This window comes from Polypterus senegalus, chromosome 6, assembly GCF_016835505.1.
Source record: "Polypterus senegalus isolate Bchr_013 chromosome 6, ASM1683550v1, whole genome shotgun sequence".
In the NCBI taxonomy this organism is placed as follows: Eukaryota; Metazoa; Chordata; class Cladistia; order Polypteriformes; family Polypteridae; genus Polypterus; species Polypterus senegalus.
In genome coordinates this window covers 187,517,746-187,534,680 of record NC_053159.1, presented here as the reverse complement: position 1 = coordinate 187,534,680, position 16,935 = coordinate 187,517,746, and the positions used below count along the sequence as shown (strand labels likewise).

Here is a 16,935-nt window from a genome sequence, read left to right as displayed (position 1 = left end):
GCCCTAGAGACTGTGCTGGGAGACACAACAAACCTTCTGTCAATGGCACGTATTGATGTGCCATCCTGGAGAAGTTGGACTAACTGTGCCACCTCTGTAGGGTCCAGGTATCGCCTCATGTGACACCAGTAGTGACACTGACCGTAGCCAAATGCAAAACGAGTGACAAAACAGATAATCAGGGAAAAATGTCAGTTAAACCATTCCTGTTTTGGAGGTCATCTCATTGTTGCCCCTCTAGGACACATGTTGTTCATTTCATTAAACTGATTAACACCCCCTGCTACTTAACTGACCAGATCAATAGCCCAGACGTTTCATTGACTTGATGCTATACTCTTTTACAATTATAAATTGTTCCTTTCATTTTTTTAAGCAGTATATATATATATATATATATATTGGGATTAATTATATATTTATAGATAATTATATGTAAATTAATAAATAATGATATTTATGTATGTATACACATACGTATATACCAAAATAAAGTACGAATGATTAAATTATGTATTTGTGATGCCATCTCAATTCTCACTCCCACTCCGGTCTTCCCACAAACGCCAGGCTCAAATTGAATCAAACGAATGAAATGCACCATAGGATTCGATTCACTTAAACGGGTATATCGCAAAAATCGAATCAGAAAAGTGGATTTAAATTCTGATCACCAGCACAGTCAGCGAGAACATTATTTATACTTATCAAAAAAAAATAAAAAAATCCACCCTGAACCCGGAAGAAAGATGTCATCTGCGAGGCTCGTGACGTCATACCCAGCATGCCACGCGGCTCCTGCCGCTCTACTTCCGCCATATTTGAAAATTTGAATGTAGACGACGGGACTCTCGGCCACGTTTTCTTGTGTGTTGTCCGCCTGTGCAGGAGTACACCCAACCTGGCATATTCTGCAATGGATTTTCAAGGTGACATTTTTAATTTCTTCTTCGTTTAATTTTGACCCTCCCATGTATCCTTAAAGCCCATAGTATGGCTCGGTTACGAAGTGACATCTTTCAGGCGGGACGTGCCACAATGTGTGAGGCACCATACGTTTTTTCGTTCTCATTAACTACTTTTAAGGGCACAAAACCTTCGAAGGAAATGTGTATTTACTAGTATGCTTTGTGTTTGTCGGGTTTGCGCTGAACTGAACTTGTCGGGTTAAATTCTTTTCACGACTGCATCTTCTGTTGACCTCGCGGCTTTTGCTGCCGACTGTTAACGCTGTGATTAGATTGCCTGTCGGCTGATATTTTCAGAGCTGCTTGAAGATCTCCGATGTGATCCTCTCCGAACTGCACCGTCCGTTATGGGTACTCCTACTGTCCACTAGGCTTGTGCTTTATTGTCCAAAAGTTAGAAATCGCTGTCATCTTTCAGTGTTGCCAATAATTGGTTTAAAACCTTTACAAATCAATGGAAACAAATCTACACATTTGTTTATACTAGGAGAGCCTCTGCTACTTTCACTTTCGTGTCATTGCCGGAATCGTCGTATTATACTGGAATGTTAATCCAGATAACCCGAGTTAAGATCCTCTTACACGTTAAAACGGGAACATACAAGACATTTCATTATGATGTTGGCAGTAAGAATGTCTGTTGTTTCTTCGCTCTCCGGTTTCATGAGTTGTAAATCATAGCATACGAGGAAAGATAGAGACGTTGAACTAAGCTTTTGTAATGTAGCCATAAGATCTCTTTAAGGAGACCGAGATTCAAGTCAAGTCACTCGCCTTTAGTGCCATGCCGTCCATGTACCCTACTGCAGAATGTAGCTGCATGCAATAGCGTTCAAATCAAGTCACTTGACTTTGTCATGCCATCTATATACCCAACTGCAAAATGTAATAACATTCAATAACGTTCCTCAGGTCGGCGGTGCAACTTGTTACATAAACACAGAGCAGCAGCAAGACTGGTAAAAAAAACTGTGCTACAAATATATAAATATTTAAATAATAAGTGAATAGATAGTAAACAAATATGAATATATAGTAGTAAGTTGAAATAGGTAGTGATAAATTACAACAATTAATAGTACATATAGTAGCAACAAATGTAAGTAAGGTATTAGGAGCAGATCTGAGCACAGAGTTAAGAGACTGGACAACCAAGTTGTGGAAGCTGTTTCAGAACCTGGCAGAACTGGTACGTGTGCTGCTGAACCTTCTGTCAGATGGAAATGACACAAAGAGAATGTGGGAGGGTTGGGAGAGATGCTTCACGATGCTACAGGCATTACATATGAGCAGCAGCCTCCCAGTCTGGTACGGCAGTTGCACAGTTTCGAACCAGAAGTCCCTCTTGAGCAGGGGTGAGCAGATTCAGTCCTGGAGGGCCACCGCGACTGCAGGTTTTTGCTCCAACCCAATTGTTTAATAAGATGCACTTACTGCTCAAGTAACACTTCTGCTTCACTTTAGTTGTGCTCGTTAATATTTTGAACCCTTATTGCTTATTTTAGTGTGAAACAGGTGTAGTCTTGGTTTTTAATTGCTCCTTATTAGCAATAACATGTAAATGACAAAAGAAACCAACATTTCTCCATTTAGCTTGTTTCCATTTACACCTGTGTGTATTTATCATGCAGTATTGGTTTTAATTAAATACTTGGAAGGAAAGTGAAGAGAAAAATGTGAAGCATTAAGAATAACATGTCTTTGTTAGACTACAAATCATTTAGATGATATCCTTAGAAAGGAAAAAAAAATCTAGGATATGAGAATGACCTGATATGGTAGAGTTAAAGCACTAGCAAGCCATGAAATTAAATAATTGACAAGGATTGGTTTCTAATTAAGCAACTGGGTTGGAACAAAAACCTGCAACCACATCGGCACTAGCCTCCTATCTTTACAAGATCTGGACTTGTCACGCTGCCTTAGAAGAGCCTCCCAGCCTATGCAGGGCTCTAGAGTGCGACCAATTTGGTCACACGTGCAACCTAATTTCTCAATGGTGCGACTAAAAAAAATCAAAGGTTGCACCGGTGCGACCAGCCGTTCGAGGGTGAAAAAAAACGAAACTCCGTGACTCTTAAAATTCTCCCTGTTGTTCAACAACAGACACACATCAGGCCCATATCGTGGTCTAAACCAATCGGAGATAGTGAAGGACGGATCCCGCCCCCACTCTGATTGGCCGTGGTCCAGATATTCCTGTATGTGTGTGTACGTTTGAAAATGCATGTGATGCAGTCAGACAGAGAGAGGTGAGTAGCCCATCAGGTAAACAGTGGATGTAGCCGCAGATTATGAGAGAAGATGAAAAGAACGATTGACAGCTTTTTCGTTAAGAATGTTAAGTTAGGGCCTGATCCGTCTGAAAATCATAACCAATGCTCTGACACGGAGCCATCAACCTCCCAAATTATAGCAAGCCCTGGTCCGGAGACGGCATTAGATAATGAGCCACATACGATCGAGTCCGAGCCCACTGAAATTAAAAGGGGTAAAGTGTATACATTTCGAAAAGAGTGGCTTGACCAGTTTCCCTGGCTAAGATACAGTAAAGCCGATAATATAATGCACTGTATTTACTGTAAAGAGTGTGGGAAGACCATGGCCGGCAGTAGTGCATTTGTGACTGGTTCTAATACATTTAGAGTTGAAACGCTGAAAAAGCACAACGCATCTATAAAACACATTACATCCCGCGATAAATGCACTGCTCAAGTGTCCCCTCTCCCCGCTGCCTTTCAGCGGCAGGCAGCAGCAAACAGATCATCAGACGAGGCCGAGATGATAATTAAGTTTAACGTTGCCTACAATATTGCAAAAGAAGAACTTCCCTTCACTAAATTCAAGTCCGAAATAATTCTTATGAAGAAAAATGGCTTGAACGTAAACCCGACGTACAGCAATGATGTTGCATGCGCCCAATTTATAGGAGTCATCGCAGATACATTGGAAAAAAAAGACGCCTGTGCAAATTGCGAACAGTGTGTACATGGCATTCCTGATCGACGGAGACACAGATATCGCCACAAAGGAATGCGTCATTGTGTACGGTCGTATCTTGCGGAGAGGAAGACCGGTGAATATACTTATTGGACACATTGAGGTCGAGCATGCTCATGCCCAAGTCTGGAAGATTTTGATGCTAGAGAGAGTGTGGCCAGCTGGTTTAGTCAAGATCAAGATGGCCAAACTACAGGAATTGGCCATCCGAGGGGCATGTGACTGCAATGGAGGATAGTCCATAAGACATTGAGCCATGAGATGTTCAGTCTGAAGCCCTTAAAACACTTAAATTAACTGAAAAGAAAATCTAAATTATCTTGAGATTTTTTAAGTTTAAATTTTAGCTCAGTAAAGCACTTTAAGCACCAACACTTTTTCAGTAAGTTACCTTTCTTGTAGAATTGTGCTTGCCTTCAAATAAAGAACTTTATATTGACCAGATTGTTAGTTAATCATTTTTTTGTAAGTCAATATTGCCTATATGGACAGCGATTTTATAAAAAAAACAAAAAAAAAAAAACAACAACAACAAATAAATAAAGTGAACTTGTAAAACTGTGGTGTTAAATGTGATGCAGTTGAAAATTTGGGTGCACCTAAGAAAAAAAGTTAGGCGCACCAGTGCAAAAAGTTAGTCTAGAGCCCTGCCATGGACTGTTCAGAGTTTTACCCTCTGGCGCAGGCTACTATAATATGCAGTGCAAAACTGCCACACTCCGTAGGAGTTCCTTACCACAGGCCATCCGAATATTCGGCTCCCTGTAACAATACATTGACTTATTGGGACTGTTACATTCCTGAACACACAACATATTTAGAATCTCATATCTTCTAAAAATGCTGTTATGTCCGGCATTATGCTGTTTTCTGTTGAAGACTTTACAGCTATTTACCAATGTGTCTTTTGGATTATACAGTGTACATATACTCTGTCTGTTACTTCTGTCTATTGTTGTATAATGTGCCTGTGTCTTTGTTTTTGTTCGGTTATTGAGCCTGGAAAAACACAATTTCATTTAGCTATGCATTTCTTGTCGTATGGTTCAAATAGCAAAGTTAATCAAATATTTATATATAATACACTACTGTGGCTGTCCGTTTGTCTGTCCAGGATTTTAAATTGCCTGTAGCTCGCAAAACATTTGACTTATTGATCTGAAATTTGGTATACTTATACTATGTAACGTCTATTTGCTTTCATGGTGATGATTGACCTCCAAGGTTAATTCTTTTTAATTTTAATGTTATTGTAGAATTAACTCTCAGCAGCAGCCAGTAGGGCAGCCATGCAGCGCAGGCGTACAGGCGCCATTCTCATCCCTACCACCTTCACCGTCACTTCCCCTACCTTTTTATATCTTAAATCGTTCTTGAGGCATATTGAAGATTTGAGTGCCAGCTTAAGTGAAAAATTAAAGAAAAACGTACTAAGCAATTGCAACACAAAAACTGACTTAATCAGTCTATCCAGCAGTGGGTGCTAGCTCACTTGTTGGAATAAGTTATTTTGTAATTGCGGCATGTTACATATCCTGAAACTATATAGATATGATAGTAAAAGGCGATACCCCTCCCTTAGTGATATGGCGGTAAGAAATCACATAGGAGAAATAACTTGGCTTTCTTTAATGACGATTTACGTGGCACAACAGACGAGGAAGCCATGACAAGACTGTTACCGAAGTGGGGGTCCGAGGTATAGTCTCTGCCATTTTCATTGATGCACTGGATCTTCATGATTGGATGACTTTATCTCCCATCCATCCGTCCATTGGCTTCAAAAGTGTGCCGGGCAGTGTTCCAAGGTTTTATACTCTTTCTCCATGTGCAGTCCCCCAATTAGGTGAATAATACAATTCCAAACAAGGCAAAGAGAGGTTAGACTTTCATACTGACTCTAACACACAGAAATAGTGCACTTTGCCCATTTGCAGTTGTTCTTACCTTGTCTTAAATTGCTTGCCTAGCAGTTCTAAATGACAATGACAAGCCCGTGTGCTAAAATTGGCTTTGTGTTAACTGTACATGTGAGAAGAAGCAAATTTATAAAATATTTTTTTTTAATAATTTTGTAATAATTTTATTACAATCCAGTTTTATCGTGAAAATATTCCGACTAAAGAAGAGAAGAAGCAGGTTGCTAGGGTGGAGAAAAGAAGAGCTGCACAGCAAGCAGCAAGAGCATCAACCTCTGAGCAAACAAATGCTAAACCTACAGAGAAGGAGGATGAAAACTAGGAATGCTCAAGTCAAGTGTATTGCGCGGTTACTAGTATAAAATGTTTTATAAAGGTGCCTTTAATGGAGGGCAGAGAGGTTGCAATGATGTTTTCTGCTTTGTGCACTGTCCATTGTAGTAGGACCTTATGGTCAAAGACGCAGAAATTACCAAACCAGACAGTGAATACAGCTAGTCGGAATGCTCTTGATGGTACTCCAGTAGAATGTAGTGAGAATAGGAGGGGGATTAGTTTGGTGGTAGGCTTGGCGCCTTCAGCTGCAAAAGGAAGTGGAGATGTTACTGTGCCTTCTTGGTTATGGAGGTGGTATTAATTGACCAAGTAAGATCACCTGCCAGAAGTCATAGTTGCTCCCTGTGTGGATATTGCATGTTGTTCTTGTGTCTGTGTAGGTTTTTTCCAGGTTCAGTGATTTCACCCATAGTCCAAAGACATGTAGGTTAGGTGAAGTGTGTGTGTGTGTGTTCACCCTGTGATGAACTGGCATCATATTCAGGGTTTTGTTCCTTCTTTGTGCCTGAAACAAACACATGCATTTGAGAATGGATGGATATTTGCAAATTATTGTTAAGTACTTCTTAACCATACCACTTGATGTGTCTTTGTGTGGAAAGAAAATGCTTGTTAGTATAAGTTTGAAATGTACTTTCAAGTGGCTTCTGTCTGTGCCTTTGCATTTTTGATACATTTTTCCATTATTGTCTGCAGTGTTGCAGTCACACTCGGGTCCTAATCTGGATCCTGAGTTGGTTTGTCGTGTGGTGGGTGCAGCAATGCGCCTTATCAGCATGTGCTCCTAACCCCCCTCTCTCTCTCTCTCTCTCTCTCTCTCTCTCTCATTTGTACAGAGTATATGTATATATGAGTGTATATGTTCACTTTGTTTTTGTTCGCATAGTATTTTTCACATAGCCCAGCATACTTGTCTGTTTGTTTGTGTGTACAGTATATGTGTTTGTAATTTAAGTCTGTTTGCTTAAAATAGAATCTTACCCATCGATCATAGAGCTATTTTTAGCTTATAGTGACATTCCAGTGAAATTCAGTGCTCAATTCACTTTGCAAAAACGGTCACTAAATTATTTCATTTCTTGGCATGTCACTTTTCTGCAATTGATCCAGAGAAAGAGGTATTTAATATAGATTAACAGTTTCCTCATTTATTCATCTCATCTGCAAGCTTGTGTCAATTCCAAGATATCATCAAAGGTGTTAGCTGCTATTTTTTTTTTCTCAATTACTTTGGGATATCACTTTCATTGCCCTTGCTGAATTACAGCCTTTATCTTGCAGTACATCTTTTTGTCTCATTGTGGGTTGCGAATCTCAGTGTTGCTTTTACAAAGACACTCATCCCCCTCCAATATCTTTTTTAATCTGAACCATTTTGTGATAAATGTGTGAGTCCAAAAGTATGGCCTATGTAGTGTTGCCTAATCCTTAGGGTTCAATGTTCATTTCCTTCTTTTCAAACAAACTGTAGTAAGTCAAATTAGCTGATGCAAAATCACACATGAAATGTCAAATTCTCAAAAGGAAATACTGCTATTTTTCTGTTCACTACCTATTATGATATTATAGTTGACATAACCTCTGAATCATGATTTGGCAGAAGTGATGCAATTTAACCTTTCACTTTATTTTACTTCAGTATGTGCACCACATGTGGCAAATCTGAAAAGAGCTGATTACAGCACATTTTTTTTATCAATGCATAGCCTTGTGTTTTTGAAAAGGCCAACACTGTTGTCCACCAATGTATTGTCATTATGCCCGCAGTAGTTATCAATGATAATTGAATGAGGTGCTGTTTTTCAGAATGTGGTAGAAAGAGAACAGAGGATTTAGCTTTTGAGTGATAAAAGTAATTAGTAAACTATTTTTTGTTGGTAGGCATTTATTTATGCTGGCCATTGAAATGTGCAGTTTTTCATACAAAAAGGAAAAAAAATTAATGCAAGAGTAATGCATGGTTTATAAAACATTACATTTTATATTAAATATGTAACATATTTAGTTACTTTTTTTGTAAGTAATGAGTAATATATCTTCTCGTTACTTTTAAAAATAACATTCCCAGTCACTGTACACCAGTTTATGCACAGTACCTCATCATTTTTAGTGTTTACGATGAAACCTAGCACACTGTGTGCGTGCTTCTGTTTAATGTTTTAAATCAATTCTACAGCATATTGCTTAAAAGAGCATGAAGGTAATATTTAGAAAATTTTTTGTATGTATTGGATTTCACAAAATATGCTGTAACAATTCGAAAAAGTAACGTTTCGGTTCAGGTATATCCTACTTGAGTTTTTTTTCCTTTTTTTTAATCCAAACTTTTAGAGTATTTTGCGTATGAAGGCATGCGATCAGGTACAATTTAAGATGGGGTCTCATCTTGTATATGTTGTTGGCATAGACTCTAGTGAAGAGACAGAATGCAGTAGGCAGTTTTTTATTTTAATAAAAGTACTGTTATTCAAAAGCAGAGAAGCATCTTTAAAGTATATAACAATCGTGTTGAATTCATCACAGAACTTGTAATAACAGTGTGATAAAACAGTTTCATATAATGGGTCCATGTTCAAAAGACTGCAGAGATATATTGAACTCTAGCTGAATGTACAATTCTGTTACAGGAGGAATAAGGCAATTTCAACTCAAATTGGGTGCATTTGTGGACATTTTCAATCTTTCTGAGATTACATTGTCACTATTTTAATATTTGGTTCTTTTTTTAATATTTACTCAGCCATTTGTTCCATTACAGATATGCAGGAGGAAAGAGGAAGTGCAATTGTAACAGGCGCACACAAGAAACAACTCTGGGTGGAGTACTTGTTTATGGGGCACACATACCCACTCATCACAGGCTTTTTTAAAGTCCTGTCACATTACACAGCTTTTCTGATGATTTTCATTTGCAGATTTCATTCAATGGTATTGATTCGGAGGCAGTTTCAGGAGACAGTTGTGTAGTCTGATAATCCTAGCAATTTAGTCCAGAGAGCCTGCAACTTGTCCCTGCTTGAATTTATTTTAAATCACAGTGGTGGGGTCAGTGTGTGCGAGAGTTGAAAACCAATGAGCACTGATCCAGAAGTACAGTGCAAATGGAGCTGCGCGCATAAAGAAACAAGTGTTTGGATCTTGCAACCAGGAGAGAGATTAGTCTGGTCTAATGTGTTGTGTTTTAGGCATCATGTTATTGGATGAGAAAGCCACAAGCTTGTGATATTTTGGAAAAGTAAAAGCTCTGCTAAAAAGTCGTCATTGAGTCATGTGATTTGTCATAAACTATGGTTTCTTGTCATGTAGAAAATACCAGACACGACGACTGGCAATTGCAGTTATCAAGTTTGACGTCACCTCCGACTCGAATCCTGATACCCGTTTTAGTGTTGCGAGTTAACTCTAAAGCGTATCTTTAGGATGTGTGGAGAACCCCATGTGAACCTGTAAGAATGTTCTTTACTATTTTATTATAGTCCATGCCGGAGTCATGAACACACAATTGTGGAATTGTTGCAAAAGAACACATTCGGATGCAACCGTTATAAATGAAATTATATTTCCCTCTGTGTACGTGCTTGTGTATTATATACTTAAGGGTGTGTGATGTTTGCAAAAAATTACATATCAATATTTTCCATGACTTGGATGACGACGATAATTGGACAATATTTTGCATCCTTTTAAAATGTGTTAATTAAAGTTTTATTGTTCTAGCTTGGTCTTATTAATAGGATAATAATTGTAGCTTACTAATGAGATTAATGTAGTAATAGGGTAATGAGATAGTGGAAACTGTTAAGAAAACAGCTCTTTTTTTATTTACTTAAAACTGAAGTAAAATAACACAAATATTAAAATCGCCAAAGTATTATTGAGATCAAACAGTGCAAATATGAGTAAACCATTTCAAAGTGGCCTACAGGATTTACACAATAGACCAACAAAACTATTATGAGAGCATTTTAAATAGATACTTAACCTTAATGTAACTGAAATAAGAATCCAAAGGGAATAAAATACTAATCATATTTGAACTACAGGACATGAACATTACAATGCGGATGAACATAAACTGCTGTGCTGTAAGGTGAATTGTGCAGCATACAAGCAAGAACAAAAATCTAACATACTGTACTACTGTGTAAAACTCCAAAGTCCTTCAAATACTGCACAAGAAAATAAAACTATAGCATTTGTAAACAAGTTCTGTCATATATTACACAAAGATAGAAAGAAAACGTTTAACATTTTTAAACAAACTCCTAATTTCAGGGTTTTCCAATATTGCACAAAGGTATCAGAGAAATTTAACCTTTGTAAAATTCTACTGAGGAAACTCCAGGTTGTGTCAGAAACACCAGTCTGTCCACAGCATCTTGCTTCAGAGCAGCATGGTTACCTGTTACATTTCCTCCGGTGCTGAATGCCCTCTCAGAAGGGTCGCTTGAGGCAGGGATATACAGGTAGTTTTCTTGCCAGTTTCCCCAATTTGGAGATGTACTACTTGTGTTTTCCAACACTCAAGTGGATTTACATCACTGTCCACCTCGGGCATCGTCCAGTAGCTGTTGATCTCTTTTTCAATGGCAGTGTGCAGAAACTCGCCTTCTCTGAATTCCTGCGTTTTTTGTTTTGAAAAAACTGCCAAAAAACTTTTTTTTACTTTTTCACCCAACTGTGGTTGGTTCAGATGTATACATCGGTTTGAACAGAACGATTGGGATTTACCGGCAGGCACAGCATTTCCGTTCCACTTCATCATTACTTTAACATTGTTGTCGTTCTTGTACACATACTTTTATACATTAGTCGGGGTGGGATGGAGTGGGATGAGGAGGCAGGAATCCGTATGAGTGTTTTAAATAATGAAATGAAAGAAAGTGGTTTAGAAATGATGTCCCCCAACCAAGACGGCTTGCAAAATAAAATGCGCCTGATACAGGAGTAAAAATAATTTGTTCAAACAAATTATGCAATTCCATACTTCCGATGTGCTGACTGTGGATGCCTATGCTGTTGCTTTGCACATGTGCAGTAGTCTATGCCGGCTACATGAGACAGTGAATGCATGGACTCTCGAGGTGTGTGTTTGATTGTTTATGTTTTTGCAAAGTTAGTGACATAATCAATAATTTCACGTTGCACATTGTTTAAACAATAAGATATTATTGTAGACAATACATATTGTACACTCCTGCTATACAGTATACACATACCGACATGCACACACACTTTATTACAAATGTTATATTGCTGTTAGAGTAAAGGATTTCTTATGTCCACAACTAAAATGATGATGTATGTTTGACTATGTGATAAGTTGTTTACTTCAGGTTTTTAGCTCTTTTCTCAGTCTATAGGATGAATCACTGCCTACTAGCTGTCAGTCCTTATCTGTCTATAAAAGCACTGGATCTCTGTTTTAAGTGTTTCGAGTGAAGAATTCACTTGCTCTCTCCAGTAGCTTGGCTGAGTTAATGAATATATTAATGTAATTCTTGGCAGAGTGATTTTAGAACATTTATTTTTATGATCAATTATTTATTAAATATTTCCAGCATAGTATTTTAAACAAAATTGTACAGAAAATTTGAAATAGAAACCATATCCTGACAACAATAGATGTATTCATTAAATAACAAAACGTTAAGGAGGGCTCATTATATGGAGAAAAGAAAGTTACAAGCACAAATCCCTACTGGCTCTCTAGGCCTAACTGTACAGGTCCACGTTTGCTTCATCCACCTGCACAAATTTCCAGTACAACATATAAGCGCTCCAGTCTGCTGTCATCGGTTTCTTTTTCTTCCCTCAGCAGTGAACCCCTGCACTACTGTACATCACAGATCCTTTGGAATTCTTAAAAGTGCTTGCCCTACAGCATTAGTTAAAATGGCCAACAAACTCTTAAACTATGTGGCCAGGTGCTGGGGGATACATCTGGCCTCTGGCAAGTTGTGTTGGATCTCATTTTAAATCAAGACCCTGTGCTGCTGTTTATTTTCCTGACGATAGTTTCATGTGCTGCCAACCCTGTGTGACATTTCTGTTTTTTACAGCATAGATTGCTATACCACCTGTCCTGTGATGTCCTGCCCTGCTCACAGACCCGTTGTCTGCCAGACCACTCCTTACCCTCATGTTAATAGCTAAATAAATTCAGTTTATTTTATTGAGAAGAAATGAGACCCATCAATTTCAAATCCAAGATGGCGTCATATTAATGAGATCAGCAGCACAATGTTCACAGCTCTCACTTTAGAATTGAATTTTTCCACCTTACTATTTACATTATCCTCACTATTATAATTAGCACTATAAATGGACTGATTGCTTAGAATATTTGTAAGTTTTAAAGCTGCTGAGGAGTATAAGAAGCACTTAACAATATGCTTCTCATGAATGTTTTCTATCATTTCTATATTAAATAGTAGAAGAAAATGGTTTGATAGACTTAACTTTTAAACTTAAAGTTTAAAGCCAAACAATATCTACATACTTCTGTCATATCACCTATGTCCATATATTCAATCTCTTTTCTCTGTTTCATAATTTCACTGAGTAATAATTTTTGTTTGTCAGCGCTATTGCGATCTTTACTATCAGTTTTTCGAGACTTTTGAATTTTAGTGCTTTCTTAATCTCTAACCTGCTCTTCATTTGTTTCATATTGTGTTAGAGGTATTGGTTGTGTTATACGTTTTCGTTCTTTTTGGGTTTGAAATTCACACTCAAAATACTTTTTAAACTTAGTTTTACTGTAACACTTCAGTAAAATTACTTTTGGAATTACCTTTTCATCAATATTGCATTGTATTTTGATGCCATGTTTGGAATTACATTGTGACAGTGCAACATATAACTGCCCGTGAGTGAATGTCGTTTCTGTCTACACGAACTGTGTCTGACAATAGCATTTACACGAATGAGAAATGATTGAACCGTGTGCGTGGTTGTAAATGTTTTAGATGTGGGCAGGACAATTCTCATGAATACGCCTCTTCATTGGGAAGAAACACTACTTTTCCCTGTTGGCAGCACGAATTAGACGATCTACAAGTATCCGACTTAAAGTTTAAATCCAAACAATATATTGGATCTCTCTTCGCTGTTCCGTTATTTGACCGAGTAGTAATGCGATCTAATCTAATGCGATCTTTACTATCATTTTTTTGAGAGTTTCAAATTTTCGTACTTTCATTATCTCTAATCTGCTCTGCATGTGTATCGTGCCAATGTTTTTGAGTTTTTTACGACATCCTACTTTGTCATCTACTCTTTGTCTTTTCTTTCCTGCCCCGGGCATGGTTAAATCTCTTGGCACAAAGTCTTGTCTCGCGGGACCTGAAAAGTATCTCTCTGAAAAAGTCATGTCTCATCCCAGGCTAAAACGTCTCGTCTCATCCCAGGATTTTTTTATTATAATAGAGAGATATAATTTCAATATGAATTATGGTCGATGAGTTTTATAAGCTTTAAGTAATAAGTGCACACCTGTGATAAATTGCCTTCCTGTATAGTAGTCATCTTTTGCCCCTGATGCGACTAAGATAGGCTCTGGCAACCCTGAAAATTAACAAGTTGGTGCAATTAGTGCTAGGAAGGGTTGAGTTCTTAATAAATGCCCTTTCAGAGCAGCTACTACTCTTGACTGGTGCAGTTGCTTCTTGGAAGACAAACTCAAGTTCAGCATTTGGTTGGAGTGTTCATTTATATTGCAATGAATTCCCCATTATAACCCACTGCATCTTCTCATCTGAAGCTTGTTCTGAATGCAGCAGATTATGAAAGCTTTATTCTGTTTTCAGCATTGTGGCCAATTGGATGATATATATTTCAAGTGTACACCAGACTGGAGCTGGTCTTCCAGATTATTGTAGAAATATGAAAACAGCTATGAAATGCAAATAGTATTTGCACTTAATTATAAAAGTCACAGTGTCTGCTGGACATGTAAATATGCATATTTCAAGTTTAGGGTTTCAAATGCTATTAGCATGGCAGTAATATTTGATGCAAGCATTATAAAACTTGAAAATATATTTTATATAAATCTGAGTGTATTTATTTTGTTTCTTCTTTTTTTCTATGGGAAAAGAACCAATGACATTAGGATCTCCTGCATCCCCAAAGCCTGCAACTGGAGCCCAGTTCTTGCCAGGATATTTAATGGGGGATCTGCCAGCTCCTGTCTCTCCTCAGCCTCGTGCATTTGCAGTGGCTTCTGGGATAGGTTTGGAAATGAGGTCACCGCTTATAGCAGGTAGGTTCTTTGTTGACTGTGTCAATATAATCTTGAGGTTTATTAGCATAGACACAGTGAAGATTTTCCAAGGCAATGCTGATCATTTCTTGCTTTTCCATATATGCTTAAAAACCTTTCACCAGGGATCCTCAGTCATGGTCCTGGAGGGGCCTCCATGACTGCAGGTTTTCCTTCCAACTAGTTTTCTTATTAGAATACATTCCTTGCTGGTGAAAAAACCTGGTATTTAACTATTTGGCTTGTTAGTGCTTTCATTCATCCAAGAGAAATTTTAATTTCACTGTAGAGTTTCATTTTCTGAAATTGTTATCTGTGTTTTGTGGACCAGAACAGATTTAAACTTAGTGTTCCTTCCAATTTCCCCCCTCATTTATTTCTAAACAATTTTAACACATATTTCTTGGTGTATATGCACAGGTTTAAAAGGAAGAACAGCTAGCTGGAGTGATGCTGGTTTATTAGTTATCTGCATTTCATCATTAACATCTGGTTAAGAAAATGGGCATCAATTCACTTAAACGCAGCAGCTAAAAACTGAAATAGGCAGTTAAGGGCTCTGAATTGTAACCAGCAAAATAACTAAAATTAAGCCCTGAAAATGTATTGCTTTAGTAGTAAATAAATGGGTTCTTATTAAGAAATTGATCTACAGAGTAACTAAAATGTATCTTTGATGAATGAAAGCACTAACAAGAAGACTGACTGGGATGAAAACCTGTAGCCACTGTGGCCCTCCAGGACTGTGTTTGACGACTCTCTGCCTTACACAGCCAGTGTCCGTAGTTTGAATGCATTGCCCTTTTGTCATCTGTGTGGAGTTTGCATGGTCTCCCTACAGTGGGTACGGAAAGTATTTAGATCCCCTTCAATTTTTCACTCTTTGTTATATTGCAGCAATTTGCTAAAATCATTTAAATTAATTTTCTTCCTCATTAATGTACACACAGCACCCCAGATTGACAGACAAAAAAAATAATTTTTGAAATTGTTGCAGATTTATTAACAAAGAAAAACTGAAATATCACCTGGTCCTAAGTATTCAGACCCTTTGCTCAGTATTTAGTAGAAGCACCCTTTTGAGCTCATACAGCCATGAGTCGTCTTGGGAAAGATGCAACAAGTTTTTCACACCTGGATTTGGGGATCCTCTCTAGTTCTGTCAGGTTGGATGGTAAACGTTGGTGGACAGCCATTTTTAGGTGTCTCCAGAGATGCTCAATTGGGTTTAAGTCAGGGCTCTAGCTGAGCCATTCAAGAACAGTCACAGAGTTGTTGTGAAGCCACTCCTTCGTTACTTTAGCTGTGTGCTTAGGGTCGTTGTGGACCAGAACAGAGACCTAAAAATGGCCGTCCACCAACATTTACCATCCAACCTGACAGAACTGGAGAGGATCTGCAAGGAGGAATGGCAGAGGATCCCCAAATCCAGGTGTGAAAAACTTGTTGCATCTTTCCCAAGAAGACTCCTGGCTGTATTAGCTCAAAAAGGGGGCTTCTACTAAATACTGAGCAAAGGGTCTGAATACTTAGGACCAGGTGATATTTCAGTTTTTCTTTTTTAATAAATCTGCAACAATTTCAAAAATTCTTTTTTTTTGTCTGTCAATCTGGAGTGCTGTGTGTACATTAATGAGGAAAAAAAATAATTTAAATGATTCACAAAGAGTGAAAAATTGAAGGGGTTCTGAATACTTTCCGTACCCACTGTATGTATCCATTGGTTTTCCTTGCTTTCCTTCTTTTTCTTTTCCTTTCCTATCGACGTGTATATTTGGTTGTTTAGTGTGCTGTTCACATTATTATTATTATTATTATTATTATTATTATTATTATTATTATTATTATACTTTCTGTACTTCTGACTTTTAGCGTTTTGCATGTTTTACAGTAGAAACATGAGATTTAATAAGTGTAAATTTTTTCCTCACAAAAAACATGTAAAAAGCATAACACTAAGGAGGTTAATTAATATTGGCAGTTAAACACTGCTTAAATGTAAATATACATGCACTTATAGGTTTTAATCATTAATTGCACCACAGATTTTTTTTTGCTGTGAAAATGTATATTTACTGTATTTGTACATTTTTTTCCCCAGTGTATCAGCTAGACATTCCTAATACTTAAGGTTTAATTATAAATATGGATTACCATTTTAAATATGCAGTACCTTTTTTCCTTTACCAAAATTTGTACTGTATGACAAACACAATCAAATAATAAACACAGTAGAAATCTTGAAAAAGTCACAAATCTATCAAATGTTCTTATGTTTATCAAGAAGATAAAAGGCTAACATGCTTAACAAATTTACAAGTAAAATAGCCAATCTTCAAATTTTCTTTTTCTTTTGTAATTGAAAATCTAAGCTGCTGCACTCGACACAAATGTGTTCATCGTCAAATTTAGACAAGCTGTGTCCATTTCAGATGGAGAAAATTAA

At 37.5% G+C, this 16,935-nt stretch overlaps 1 protein-coding gene across 3 annotated transcripts in view; it reads left to right on the top strand.

Moving 5' to 3' along the window:
* The first annotated feature begins 798 nt into the window (after positions 1–798).
* nup35 (nucleoporin 35) overlaps positions 799–16,935 on the top strand; it is a 41,215-nt gene continuing 25,078 nt past the window's right edge. For 2 of the 3 annotated variants that reach the window (XM_039757725.1, XM_039757724.1), the window contains exons 1-2: positions 800–929; positions 14,325–14,489. In XM_039757725.1, the coding sequence (XP_039613659.1) occupies positions 917–929; positions 14,325–14,489 (178 nt within the window). In that variant the 5' untranslated portion in view covers positions 800–916. Of the gene's footprint in view, positions 930–14,324; positions 14,490–16,935 lie in introns of all 3 variants that reach the window. The other variant, XM_039757726.1, reaches the window with a different exon arrangement.